The sequence below is a fragment of the Zonotrichia albicollis genome, chromosome 4 (genome assembly GCF_047830755.1).
Source record: "Zonotrichia albicollis isolate bZonAlb1 chromosome 4, bZonAlb1.hap1, whole genome shotgun sequence".
NCBI lineage: Eukaryota > Metazoa > Chordata > Aves > Passeriformes > Passerellidae > Zonotrichia > Zonotrichia albicollis.
Genome location: NC_133822.1, coordinates 43,336,161 through 43,350,426, shown reverse-complemented (window position 1 = coordinate 43,350,426; position 14,266 = coordinate 43,336,161). Strand labels below are relative to the sequence as shown.

Genomic DNA, 14,266 nt, shown 5'->3' with positions numbered 1-14,266 from the left:
GTATATTTTTATGATATGCTGTACGTTTATAGGACTAAAAGATGTACTTAATGGTAAATAAGCTGTGTTTTTTTACTGTTGTGCATGTTTATACCTTTGATTCATACTTTTATCTTTTTACAGATATTTCTTTTCAACACTTAGGACACTGAATTACATTTTATAGGCTACAAAAGAAATAAAACCACTAGTAGTACTAAATTAATAAATGGCAAACACTGGGCTAGGAAAATATTAGTGAGACAAGTTTCAATATAAATACTAAGAGTTTAATTGGGTTGTGGTGCAACTATAAAGCAAAAGGATTCAATCAATGTACTGCTAAGGGATTCTTGTTCCAAAAAAATTGGCTACATCTTTGGAGTGTTATTTCTCTTTGGGATTTTTGTTTTGGTTTCGTTGTTTGTTTGTTTGGGGGGTTGTTAGGTTTTGAGGGTTTTGGGGTTTTTTTGGGGTTTTTTTGGGGTTTTTGGGGTTTTTTTGGGTTTTTTTTGTTTTTTTTTTTACAAAATACATCATCAGAGAAGTAAAAATTCAACTAGCCAGCATGGAGGCTTGGCCTGAAATTTGATATTAGAGTTTGGTTAATATTCACTGCTACTGGAAGACCTTTAAGTTCTCAGGTCAATGGACACATCACTGTGCACGCAGATTAGGTTGATGGGCATTTAAATTGTGCAAGAAATAGAAATCTACCTCTCTCCAACCTGTACTGATTCTTTTGCAAATAAAGGAGGAAGAAAAATTTCCAAAGTTTTCTATTTTCATATACCTGTATATACCAGCACTGTTGAGTGGATTGTAGGCCCAGTCTTGAAAAATAAGTGAAAAATTCTCATCTGAAGAATTAAAAATATGATTTGCATAGTGCAATTGAAAAGTAAATTTAAAGAGGACAAGGAGGAATAATATCTATTTTCAGTGGAAGTTTTCAATCAGATGTTGTACCTTTTTCATAGCTTTTCTTTTTGACCATTTTGCTGGAATTGTTGTAGCTTTGTCTCTGTTGAGATATGAACTTGTCTGTCTTCTATGTTCAAATAGTACCAATGTCACATATTTAATTCATCACCTCTGGTATTTCATTTACTAAAGTCTGCTTTCTGGAATTTTTATTTTTTTAAATGACAGTTGTGTGAATCAACCACTCAGTGGTTATCAGAATAAGAGTAATCACATCACTGAGGAGAGATAAATTAGTGGGTTGTAGATAACTGTTAAATTTAAAGAATGTGATACATTTTATTTGTTGCATGCCTCTGCAGTTTATTTGTATAGATTTCTTAAGATACACAGCTTCCCAAGAGAGGAGGTATATTAAAATGGATAATGTTATGTATTTATCATGAATTGAAATGTTAAGGAGTGGAAGAGTGGTTATCTGTTAATAGTGAGGGCATAGAATTTTTCCAGATTTATTAAATAAAGGAATGAAACCCAAAACACACTTTAATCAAATAACAGGGAATTCCAGATGCAGGGAATCAATCAGATGTAGGAATTCATCCCTTTTAACACATGAAAATAAAATCAAACATTATTTTTCAAATCTTGGTCAGAATGGAAGCAGAAAGAGTGATCTTAGAGCCACCAAATCATCTGACCAGTACCTGAACTAACCCTTCAAAATACCTGGAATAAGATTCTTTTGCCTCCCAGAATTTCAAAGGCCTTGGAAGATCTTGTTCACCAATCTAAAGCTGTACAAAGTCCTGTTTCCACAAACTACACAGTAAGGTATCCAAACTTAGCATCATTTCTCAGGATGAGAAATCAGTAAAATCTGAAATATTTTTTAATGGGAGAAAGATAGTCCAGTTTTATAAGTAGATATTTCCAAAAGAATGAGCCCCAGGCTCTTTGCTGTTGAAGTAAGAAGAACCTGAATGACTGAGCCCTGTAAGTCAAGCCAGATTCTTCAGTGATATTTGCTTACTGTGTGGGAGTGATGTGATTCTCTAACTTATCAGAATATATTGAAAAGACATCATAAAAAACCTCAAGGATCTATAGGAAAACCAAGTCATATACAGGTTGGGTTTGAAACAAAGTCTAGAGTTTATTTTTATGAAAGAAAATGGAATTCTACCTTCAAGTGCGAAGAACACCAGTTAGCAACTAATTCTGTCACCCTTCTTTATTCCAGCAATTATTTCAGTTTCCCATTTAATCCATTACATCAGAAATAAAACTACGTAATTGAAGCATATAGCATTATATAGCATTTACTTTTTAACCCCAAATTTCAATGAAAATTACCACTTCAGTTCAGCAAAAACAAGTTTGACAGAATCAGGCACCTACATCCAGGACTTGAAATAGTCAGAAACAGCACAAAAAGCTCTTCATACTTCTTATGCCTTTAAGTATCTTAGGTCTGTATTTTTTTCAAAGTTTGGCAGTCTTTTATAATAACTTGGGTTTACTAACAAAGTTGGCAAAAAATTACAGTAATTTGACAAAGAGGGGTTGCATCTTATGCAAAACCAAAACCCAAAAAGGACCCCCACAATCTACAAATATTGTTGATTTGTTTAAAATAAAACAGTACAGCGAAGCATCTCCGAAGGTGCTTTTAGTCTGATTGCTCTGCAGGTGGCAGTTCTGATGTACAACTTGAAAAGACGTAGAAAGTATGTAAGACAATTTAAAAGAGACTTTGCAAGAGTTATCAAAACTAAACTGATTTTATCAGTGCACTATTTGACTTTGCTCATTCATGCAGGCTGCATTAGAGAAGGAATGGCTAACTCTAGATTCCACCCGTTTCCCTTCAAAAACACTCCTGCTCTCAGACCAGCTGCACTGGCCAAAGGTAACATGTCACAGAAACAACTTAGTCTTCAGTCTTTATTCATTCTTTAAGGATATGCTATTCTGAGGTGATTAATATGACAATTTAGTGACTTAAAAACACAATTACTTTTAGAAGTCTCAGACTTCCTCCTCATCTCCAGATGCAATTTTTCTTTTAGGTTTTCTTTCATTTGCTTTTTTTTTTCTTTATTTTGGATTTATTTCAACATTTTACTTCACAGTAGCACAAAAAAAAAGATGATATGCTTCATCTGCACATTTGGCAATGGATTAAAAATTGCTAGTTGACAAACTACTTTAAAAATACTAAGATCTGCATTATATGACAACAGCTGAATGTTTTCAGAACAGCTAAAGGTCATTGAACTGTAATGTCTGCTAGATAAACTCTGAAATTTTGGCTTTTTGTTTTTGTAGAGCTTTGTATTCTTATAACAAGCATAGTATTACTAATGTTTTGTTTCCTACAATTAAGAGAAAAGAGTCTTAAAAATATACAATTTATTGTATTTGGGGATATATGTAACTAAAGTCCCCTTTTTCTCCTATTCAGTTAGTTGAAAGTAAGGTTTGTAATGGGCATATCAACATTAAGAATCTTTTTAGTTATAGTGATGAACTCTGCAAGCCCTGGTGCAGGTTTTCCTGCACATTTTAAACTCAAACTTATGGGGACAATCAGCTGCATTCCTTTTCTTTCTCTTAGAAGTTTTCTAGGCCTTCAGATTCCAGTGAACATTCAAATAGTTTGCCATTAGCACCACAAGAAGTTTGGCAGTGTGCTAACAGACCACATTCATACTCAGCAGAAAAATACCATTTTCATAGCAGGTAAGTTAAATTATATTGTTTTAAACTGTATTTAGTTCATTTGGATTTGACAAAAATAAAAAGGAGAATAAGAAGCTATTTTCTGATGCTTTTGCTCCTTTTGGTGAATGTGATATTACTGGAGTTAAAATGTATTTACTTTCTAAAACCAAATGTATTAAATTCGGTTGTTATTTTTCATTGACTACTATAATTAGGAATATAAGAATATATATGTGTAGTTTTATTTATTTAGGTTTGACTATAAATCATAAAACTTCTATTTCTTCTTATATGTTATGAAATAGATGTTGAAATAGAGATCTTTAAGACTAGATAAAGATTAAAAGGGATTTCCTAAACAGCTGCATTCTGTGAAAGGACTGAAATATGCTTCAAGTAATTGAAATGTAAACATTTCAAATTGATGGCAGACTTTTATTACTCTCAAAGATAAAACCTTCATGGAGTAGTAAAAAGTATTTTTTTTGGTATCATTTCCAAGCTTCAAAAGTGCCTTTAAAAGGCACAAACAAGTTGCAGAATAAAAAAGGCTGCAAAATACTGTAATCCCAGACCCTTTCATATTTACTTACCTTTCAGTACAGCTCTCATACTTTGTTTCCAGGGCAGGGAAGGAAACAATGTCACAGCTTCCTAACTGTAAAGAAAAAAAGGAGTTTTTATTTGTGTCAAAAAAAGAAGAGAAAATATCAGAAGAATGGTATGTTAAGCTCTTTTATTTACACAATGACTTCCAAGAATAGGTATTGTATACTTGTCTGTTGTTGATTACTTTCTTTAGGTTCCACTTTTGAAGAATCTTTGTTTGCTACCAAAGTAAAAATTATTGTAATTATTTTTGTGTCTAGGAAACTATCTTAATAAGTTGCAATAATGTAATGTTAAGATAGGAATTGCAGGTATCTCTGTAACTCAGTACTGTGGATCAGCAGTACACAGCAGTATTCTTTTTGAAAAGTGTATTATACAATAATATGCAGCTGGTGTAACATAATACATGTGAAATATTTAGTAAGCTATTTTCTTCCCTTAGGGGTTTTAAGGATATTTCTACTGCACAGTTAATGCTGAAGAGGGCCCATAAAATGCAACCTAAAAAATACAGTAATAAAAGTTTAGGTAAGTCAACAGTTAAAATAATTGTTATACTGATGTAATTTTTCCATTCTTAAAATAGTATTTCTCTTTTAAAAACTTTGCTTGTACAACATTAAACATTAATTTGAATAAAGATGGAGTGTGATTCAGTAAAAACAACTCAGTTTAAATCAGCATATTTAGATTTGAAAAACTATTCTACTGGATTTTGAAGTTGAATATTTGACAGCTATGGTAAGCAGAAATTTTATTTCTTCCTGTTCATGTATCTCGTCTTCTAGATGTGGAATTTGTATTTCTGCATTTTGTGTTTCGTATATTTTCTTCTTCAGAAAATCTTAGGTTAAAAATTTTGACTTATGCAAGAACTATTTATGGAAACAACAGTTTGATATATTTGAAAGTACATCATTAAATATTTTAAATTATATACTTAGTGTGGAAAGAGATAAAGCTTATTCAGCTTCTCATCCAGTTGTGTTCTGGTTCTTCTCAGGTACTTCTAATGTCAATGAACCTTTCTTAGAGGTTGTTACTATGAGATGCTAATAGAAATGTTGCTGGAATATATTAATAAACATATTAGTCAAATATTGATAGTACATGAAATATTTAAGACCCTAAGTGACAATAGGACCGCACACTAAATGGTCTTTGGAAAATGCACCCTTATTTACTTATATTTTGTACCACAAGCAACACTCTTCTGCATAACTTTGCAAAACTCTTCTGTATTAAGTGTTGAAAATATTGAAAGATGTTTTGCTCTTTGAAGGGAAAAAAAAACAGCCTACAGATATATCTAGACGATATTTTTTCTGTAATTTTTTTCTGCTTTAAATATCATAACTATGACTAAGACTAAATAGGATAAAAATTATCTATAATTTTAAAAAATAATAAAAGGGATAGGTGAAAAAAGACATATAATCTGCAAATCATGCTTTGTGGAAATGAGAGTATATGGATAAGAAGTTAAAGTTCATATTTTGAAATCTTCATAGCTTTCCATGGTGCCCTACCATCTTACCTTATTAAAAAAAAGTAATAAGTGTTTGGTGTGCAGCTGAGGTTTTATATATATATTCCATTTTTGGGCCTATCTATAATTTTTCAATGAGTAAAACTTATTAGGTTATATCTTCTTTTCTCCATATGCTGTCTGTCTTATGTTAGTAATTAATCCAGTCAGTGATGTTGGATTGAGCATATCAAATTTGCTGTCCTATTTTTGTTGTAGTTCTAATGGATTTCATGGGTATGTTTATGTTCACTTTGTTCAGATTATTCAACATGATGTATGGGTGTTGAGCTTTTTAATGTAGTGCTTGGAATATTCTCAAAGTACATTACTAGTTTAAAAAAAATCGAAAAACCTTTTGCTCAATGTTTTTATAGTTTCAAATTTTCTCCTCTTGACACATAGAATTTTTTTGTCTTGCTGACTATTACATCAAGCACAAAAATAACCTGTGTATATAATTTGCCTGTATGATTTTCTCTGTCAGTCATTAAAATCACAGTGTTTTTTTCAGATGAACAGAAAGCATAGTTTCCAGTATCAACAAATGTGGCTGAAAATATTTCACTCCATCCCATTTCAGTAAAAAGGTTATCAAGCTGACCATTCTTTCTCATACAGCACACTGACAGTTGACTGGCCTTGGTCTGTAAGGAAATTATTAATGGAAATTGATAATGGAAATTATAATTCAAAACAAGTATTTCCATTTTTAATTAATCTTAAAGCTATGATCTTATACTAAAAAAAATTTATCCTGATCAAATATTCTCCATGTGAGAAGAATCTCTACATATATAATTATGTTTTCCATCCGGTACATTCTCTGAAAGAGGTCAGAGTAAATCAGGGTCTTTTTGAGGGTCTGGTGGAAGAGAGGGACTTTTCAACGCTTAAATTAGAGTGGATACACCTTATCCTGAGGCTAGCCAGCTCCAGATCAGGAAACTGTAACCAGACCCATTAGGCTGCCAGTATATTTCCTAGTTCTCTCTGTGGTACAGCTCATGCTAGGTTATTTTAGCAATTTCAGTGTAACTGGGGAGAGACAGTTCACACTGGGAAGCAATTGCTTTGAGTTTAGCCCCACTGAAGCAGGAATTACAAAAGATATTTGACTACTTCCAATATTCAAAAGCAGATTGAAATTCATCTGAATAAGTAGATGTCAACATTGTCTTTTAATGTCCCCATAGAAGGTACCATCCTATTGCCTTCATCTCTGCTGAAATGAAGTTCATTTATCTTGCACTTAGTGATATGCATATGGAGAGTTGTAGGATTTTGTTTTAGCAATACTATTTCTGTTCTTTCTTTTGAATTTCCAGGTCTTCAGTGTTACACTTACAACTGTTTCCTTTTTAGCTTTCTAATTTAAAGTAGCTGAAGTATGCTAACTTCAAGAAAATAATTTTTTTGTGATAAACATTCATACCCACTAGAAAGTAGGCAACCAGCAGCCACTTAGAAATGGGAATTATAAGGTATAAAGAAGCAATTTTTGATTTTATACCTACTTACACATCTGACTTAGAAGTAAAACTTCAAGCTTTGAGAAAATGCAAGGCAACAACAACTCTAAAGATTCTAGATACAAATAAATTAAAAGCTCTTCACATTAAACCTGTAGCTTTTATGTTGAGATTGCACTATAATCCCAAGCATCTTTTCTGTGCTATTGATCATTGAGTGTAAAGATCTCATTACTTGCAGGTAATGATAAGGTAATGATGCATCCTCTTGGAACAAACTAGCTGTCAGAGTGTGTTGTCTGGTTCCATATGCTGTCAAAGTCCTTTGTCTTAGACCTGAGATTCACAAATGCAAAGTGTTAAACCAGCTTGCATTATCTGAGAGTTATACAGTTGCTTTTTAATATTTTCATGACATCTGCTGGGTTGGAACCTGAACTGGACAGCCTTGAATATCTTTGATCCTTAATCTATTCAGATATGGAAATTTATTCCTTTTTATTTTCCTTATAAAACATTTGTCTTCTACTAGTCCAACAGTGGTGGTATCCATTTGATAATTATGGAAGTCCACATCTGAGTTAGTCATCTGCATTGTTTCATGGAAAGAAATGTCCTCTTAAAACATGATTCAAAAACAGGCTATTTGAGTCTCACTGTAAAAGCACTTCTAGTTCTCCACGGCCTAGGCTCAAAGGCTAGACTGAATTGCTGAAGTACAAAGTTAAACTCTAGATATGTAGAAGTAACCAAGGAGTATCTTACCTCATATGTCTAGACACATATCTTCTCAGTAAAGAAAAAAGTATGGCAAATACTAGCAAATGCACTGAATTTGTATTGTATTGTAAGGGAGAGGGAGCTTAAAGTAGCATAGCCTTATGAAAGGGAGTGATTCAGGCAAGGTTTATATTGCAGCTGACCAGTCGCACCAGCTAATGGCCTTAAGGCCTGTATGCCCTAACCCACTGATGTTATGTATGCTAGTTTATGTTGTTGAAGAAAGTTAGAGCCTGCATTTACTGATATGAAGTGTATGCTGTGTCTGCTTCAACTGTTTTTACTATACATTAAGATAATACAAAAAGTGTGGGCAAGAAACCAGAAAATTTGAAGCCAAGTAAAACTGGAATAATGTCCGAAATATTCCTGTTAACCTGGGTGCATAATATTGTATAGAAATTCTAATTCAAAATCTAAATACTGCAGATATTATTGCACCTCACAGTGCTTAAGTGGCTGTGGCTCATAACAATCTTAGCTTCCTAAAGATGTCTTGGCAAAATAGTACCACATTTCTTGCTTAACTTGGAATTTCCCTCATCCTGTGGATTTTATATTAGCCTCTCCGTTAACTTCTTTTTCTTCTGAGATGGCTGAAGGCTTGCCTCTCCTACACTGGTGTATTACTTCTTGCTTAACCTTTTCCTCTCCAGAAAAAGTTCTCTTATCAGTGGATCAGGCCCAGACAGCATGAATTTAGAAAAAGCAGGTCCTGCTTTGGCCAGCCTAATCTCATTTTATGACCAGGTGACTCACCTGCTGGATGAGGAAAAGGTTGTGGTTGTTTTTCACCTGGACTTCAGTAAAGCCTTTGATACTTCCTCCCAGAGCATTCTCCTGGAGAAGCTGGCTTGGACAGGTGCACTCTTTGCTGGGTTAAAAACTGTCTGGATGGCCAGGCCCACAGAGCAGTAGTATGGTGCACCATCCACTTGGCAGCTGGTTGCTAGTGGGGCTCCCCAGGGCTCAGTATTGGGGCTGGACCTCTTCAATCTTAATCGATGATCATGGGTGGGGGTGGGGGTGCAGAATCGAAGATAGCCTCAGTAAATTTGCTTAGATGACACTTAAATTTATCTGCTGGAGGGCAGAAAGGCTCTGCAGAGGGATCTGGACATGGTGGATTGGTGGGCCAAGGCCAGTTGGATGAGGTTCTACAAGGGTGCTGAAGTGCTGGGTCCTGCACTTGGATCACAACAACTCCAGGCAGCGCTGCAGGTTTAGGAAACAGTGACTGGAGAGCAGCCCAAAGGAAAAGGACCTGGGGATACTCATTGACAGCAGCTGAACATGAGCCAGCTGTGCCCAGGTGGCCGAGAAGGCAATGGTGTGGCCAGCAGGACCAGGGCAGGGATTGTGTCCCTGCACTTGGCACTGGTGAGGCCACACCTTGAGTCCTGTGTCTGGTTCTGGGCCCTTCACTGCAAGAAGGACGGTGAGGTGCTGGAGAATGCCCAGAGAAGGGCAACAAGGCTGGGGAAGGGTCTGGAGCACAAGTCCTGTGAGGAGTGGCTGAGGGAGGTGGGATTGTTTAGCCTGGAGAAGAGGGACCTTAGGGGAGGCTTAATTGCTCTGCACAAGGCCTGAAAGGAGGCTGTGGCCAGGCGGGGGTTGGACTCTTCTCCCAGGCAGCCAGCATCAGAACAGGAGGAAGAGGCCTCAAGCAGTGCCGAGGGAGGTTCAGGTTGGAGATCAGGAAGAATTTTTTTCACTGAAAGTGTAGTTAAGCATTGGAATAGGCTGCCCAGGGAGGTGGTAGAGTCACCATCCGTGAAAGTGTTCAGGAAATGACTGGATATGGTGCTTAGTGCTGTGCTTTACTTGGGATGGTGATGTTTGGTCAAATGTACTTATGATCTTGGAGATCTTTTCCAACCTTAATGGTTCTAGGATTCTATGGTAATACTTGTTGCCTCATAGGTAGGAAAAAAAATTTTTAAAAGGTAAAAAGCAACTGAAGTGGACCTTGATCACTAGAACCAGAACACAATGACAAAGGTATTTCATAGATGTCAGCATATATTTTTCATTTGAGTTTAGAATTTTAAACAGCAATTGAATACTAGTTAAAAAATGAAATAAAAACCAGTAAAAAACTCAACCCACTTTCCTCAAATACACAACCCCAAAACAGATAATTCGTCTTAACAGTCAGAATGAAATTGGTGGCATATTATTGTTCCTTACTACACGTTACATGAAAGACTATTGATCTACATTTTCTTAGCAGCTGAAAAAAGCTACTTTTGTTGTGATTGTCAGTTCTGCATAGAAGTATCTTCTGAGAACTCCAACCATGGATGAGTTTGAGTTCTAATTGCCAGGCCATTGTGGAACAAAATCTGGTCTTTCTTCCAAATGAATTTAAAGTATAGTTAAGCATCTGTTGCTGTGTACAACTTTGTCTTATCATCTCTTTAAAGTTGTAACATTATGTTTTCCTAATTGCAGGTACTCCACAACAAAAATTAATGGCAAATATTTTAATTTTTCAGTTTCATGTATTAACAAAAAGCTTAGGAATGTAGTGCCAGATCAGGCAGTAACTACTCCTTCCATATTATCTCCATAACATATCTTGTGTTTGTCCAGCTTAACTTTGCTATTTGGAGGTAGCCAAGGAATGTACATTAAATTACCTCCCTGGTTTCTAGATTGAGAGCACAGATCATCATCTGATAAGCCGCATTTAAATGAGTATGCCTGAATCCAGGAAGATATTTCTATGATTTTGAACTATTGGACTCTTTCACAGCTCTCTGTGTGAAATCTAAAACATTTGATTGCTCATCATCAAAGCATACATGCAGTTCATTTCCCTAGCACACTCAGAGACTGAAAAGCACTAGTATTATGAAGTAATCTATGTAATATTGCTTACATTTGGGACTAGATAAAGCAAAAGACTAATTTTTAATAACAGAAGAGCTGTAGGCAATGGTTGAGGTGATCCAGGTATGTACAAATTCAAGTAGTTGGCACTGTGTTAAATCCATATAGATTCTTTAAGTTATTGTGCAAAGATTCAAAGATAAATCTTCTGATGGAAATCTCTTAGAAGAACAATTTCCATTACTTGCCCTTCTTCTCAGTTCACGGAAGACTTTGCTGTTGATATCTTTGTGCACAAATAAAAGTTTGAGAAATTGAACTTGGGAGTAATTGCTCTGAGTGACTGCACCAAAAATCTTTACTATAGTTTAACTTTGGACTTAGTGTTTTCATAGAATTGGGTGGGAAGTTGGTAAGGAAAGATTATATTTTTAAAACATTTTGGAGCAATGTCAATAAACCCACATAGGAAAAAATATAATATTTCGGGAATTATTTGAAATTAATCAAAATTAGTTTGGAAATTTTCAATTGCATTTTGTCTTAAGTTTTAGATGATTTTGTCAATTTTTCTTTGGTCTTTTATTGAAGAAAGACACTGGTTTTTGTAACTAGCATAAAGCTGGAAGAAGTTAGAAATCTTTTTTGTCAACGCTGTAGGCTAGATGTTGAAAAACTTACAATTATGAAAAATTGTATTTGCACATTTTTATCTGTGTGCAGGTTGTGGATGGCCATGTATCTTAGAGCTATACATCAGACAATAATAATTCATGCTTAAAATATTTTTTATAACTTCTATTATCTAAAATTTCAAGGAAAAGTTTAGTGTAATACAGTTTCAAGGTATTTTAGTCACAAGTCTTACTGTGATTTACTATCCCAAAAATTTGCTACCCTAATGAACACCAGTCTGATACAAATTTTTTTTAGCTGGAAGGCTACTTTATCCATTTATACAGAGTGAAAGGATCTACAAACCTGGCAATACAGTTTGTAAATGAACTTATCCTATTATCAGAATCATTCTAATAATCACCTTTGAAACTAATGGAGCTAATCATTATTTATTTTTCTTCTTGGATAGTTTCATTGAATTTAGCTAGTGAAGATGAGTTAAAATTTCTCTAAATATGACATCCTCTGGGTTAATCTGAAAGCTATAATCATCCTACAATCATATGAGAGAGGCTCTTGGCCAATTTGAGCTAACAAATTGTAAGGCAATGCTGATTCTGCTTTGTGAAGAAGGCATGACCTAATTTACTCCCTTCCCACATGCCACCATGCCTTTATCTGTCAGGTTTGCTGCTTTGTGAGAGGTTAGCACCATTAAGAACATTCTGTCAACCACATGCTGCTGCAGTGTGGGCTGACCAAGAACACTGTAACATCTTAATGTGTTTTGCCAATGCATTATCTCTTAGAGCACCACACCCCATTAGAGATCTTCTCCAGGCTTGTAACTGATCTTCCCATTCTCTGGGAAAAAGCTGGGCTCTTAGGATCCCTTTATGTACCATTAGTTTGTAATTGAAGTGTCTACTACAGCTGTAGATGGCTAGTCAAAACCACATTTACAAATTGTTGTTAAAATTCATAAGAAGTTGCTCACCATCTTAACAGGATATTCTGGTCATTCAGAAATAAGAAAACTGACAAACAAGAAAGATATTTACTTTCCCACAGTACTGTCATGGTCTTACAAACTCTTTCACTAAACACTAATGAGATCAAGTAAGGGACTCAAAATGAATTGTGAGACATAACTAGTAATTTCAATGTATTCTGTCTGAATGCTCTTTGAGTCTTTCCATAACCTGTTTTTCTGCTCTGTCTGCTCTGGCAGTGTCTCACATATTCATTTTTGCTTCTTGCAAATTCTTTGAGAAAATTTAGATTGCCATTTCTACTTTCTTGATAAGCTCCATTGCTTTTTTCTCCTCGTTACTAATTTCTAACCTTTTCGAACTGTTTTTAGTCATCTTTGTAGACAAGCTTCTTCTGTCTCATTGTTTCTCATATTCCTGAGAGTGGATCTATCTGTTTGGGCTACTGCGTTGTTTTTAAGCATATTTCTTTTATCTTTTCTTTGGCATTCTGTTAATCATATTACCTTGCTCCACGGCGTACCTACAGAGCTCTTTATACTTTGCTCATCATTGTGTGTCTGCTTTTGTTTCAACATTCTTTTCAGCCCCTATTTTTTTTTAGTATTATCACTGGTTTATTCTGCATTGTGCCCACAATTTTTGCATTCCTTCTGATGCACTGTTTCCCTTAAACTCTGACTTTCCTCTTGCGCCTAGCAAAAAATTCTTCCTTCACATTGTAAATAACATGTGAAAATTCTTCTCTCAACTTGTGTGGTTTTGCATCAGTGTAGCTTTAGTTAATTAAACTCAATTTTTTTGCCAGTCTAGGAATATGTTTATACAGATATATATACAATTATCTGCTCATCTTTACCTCTTTGCAAACTTTTAAAAGTAACAGTAAAAAATGATCAAAATTTCATACTTCAGCATGTAGACTTCTGGGGTGTTTTTTAATTTCAATTTTTTAATTTCAATTAGGATGGAGGATGGAGGAAGACTAGGTTATTATCTAAAACCCTAGCCTCAAAAAATAAGCTGGCCCCTGTTAACATTTTTTAGGTGTAAATGTCTTAGATTGCTGAATAATTCTGACCCAAAGCTTTTAGAAACACTGCTTGATATGTACCCTGTTAACATTTATCCTTTAATTTCAAGTTTAAAATCCAAATTTTTAAAAAATATTTTCTGCAAATACATGCTTCAGTTTATTTTTAACTTGTAGATGAGTGAGCTGAAAGATCAACAGTGTTAAAATTGCAAAACAATGACTTTGATTCTCAGTTGCATGTGTATTTATATGGCTTTATTTTAGAAAGTGTAATCCTTTGTGAATATAAAACCTACTTTTAAAAGTATTTTCATTTATTAAGTGGCTAAAAGGTGAAAAACTGCTTGAAGGAATGAATGAGCCTGGTCTGACCTTTGATTTTAACTTGTTCTTGTCATCTAGACCCAGCTGTGCGACTGGCGTTGTTCAAAAACAATGAAAATAAACATCTCTCTGTGAAACCACCAGGGAAGACACAGCCTATAAGCGCTGGAGACTTTGAAGGTATGAACAAGTATTTCATTTTATGCATATAAGCATATATGTTTTGCAATGACTTTTAAACTGGCTTACTCAAAATATAAAACAATATGTGCAAATAGAAAAAGGCAGAAGTTTAAGGAACTCGTCTGTTCCTCAAGTCACAGCAGTGAAATATTTCAATTTAAATTCATTGCAGAGAGCAAGACATGCTCCTAGAGCTTAATTTATAGGGAGATGGAGCTTAACTTATTTATTTATTTATTGTTTTATTATTAAATCT

The 14,266-nt window shown here is 34.7% G+C and overlaps 1 protein-coding gene across 8 annotated transcripts in view; it reads left to right on the top strand.

The window, feature by feature from the left end:
- The window catches only part of LRRIQ1 (leucine rich repeats and IQ motif containing 1), a 104,663-nt gene that overhangs the window by 49,923 nt on the left and 40,474 nt on the right, over positions 1 to 14,266 (top strand). For 5 of the 8 annotated variants that reach the window (XM_074539652.1, XM_014272721.3, XM_074539653.1 and 2 more), the window contains 5 exons: positions 2,726 to 2,815; positions 3,524 to 3,648; positions 4,256 to 4,351; positions 4,685 to 4,770; positions 13,906 to 14,007. In XM_074539652.1, the coding sequence (XP_074395753.1) occupies positions 2,726 to 2,815; positions 3,524 to 3,648; positions 4,256 to 4,351; positions 4,685 to 4,770; positions 13,906 to 14,007 (499 nt within the window). The remainder of the gene's footprint in view (positions 1 to 2,725; positions 2,816 to 3,523; positions 3,649 to 4,255; positions 4,352 to 4,684; positions 4,771 to 13,905; positions 14,008 to 14,266) is intronic. The other 3 variants (XM_026797609.2, XM_026797617.2, XM_026797614.2) reach the window with 3 other exon arrangements.